The 260-nt window shown below is 66.5% G+C and overlaps 1 protein-coding gene across 1 annotated transcript in view; it reads left to right on the forward strand.

Annotated features, from left to right (window-relative positions):
- VPS33B (vacuolar protein sorting 33 homolog B (yeast)) overlaps positions 1–260 on the forward strand; it is a gene marked incomplete at both ends in the record, with an annotated part of 5314 nt that overhangs the window by 3399 nt on the left and 1655 nt on the right. Inside the window, one exon of the mRNA XM_010134513.1 lies at positions 52–116. Coding sequence (XP_010132815.1) covers positions 52–116 — 65 coding nt within the window. The remainder of the gene's footprint in view (positions 1–51; positions 117–260) is intronic.

Below are 260 nucleotides of genomic sequence, written 5' to 3' on the forward strand. Positions count from 1 at the left end.
TGGTGAGAGCCCCGGGGGTGGGTGAGTGATGGTGCCTCTCCCCCACCACAGCTCTGCTGGAGGGCTTTGACATCCGGGAGAGCACCAGCTTCATCGAGGAGCACATCGAACGGCAGGTGAGACCAGCTGGGACCCGGGGAGGGTGTACTCCCCTGCTGGGGTTGTGCAGGGCTGGCACAGGGCAGTGGTGGAGTCCCCATCCCTGGAGGGGTTTCGCAGCCGTGTGGAGGTGGTGCTGAGGGACAGGGGTCAGTGGGGCC

Source organism: Buceros rhinoceros, unplaced genomic scaffold, assembly GCF_000710305.1.
Source record: "Buceros rhinoceros silvestris isolate BGI_N320 unplaced genomic scaffold, ASM71030v1 scaffold30540, whole genome shotgun sequence".
NCBI lineage: Eukaryota > Metazoa > Chordata > Aves > Bucerotiformes > Bucerotidae > Buceros > Buceros rhinoceros.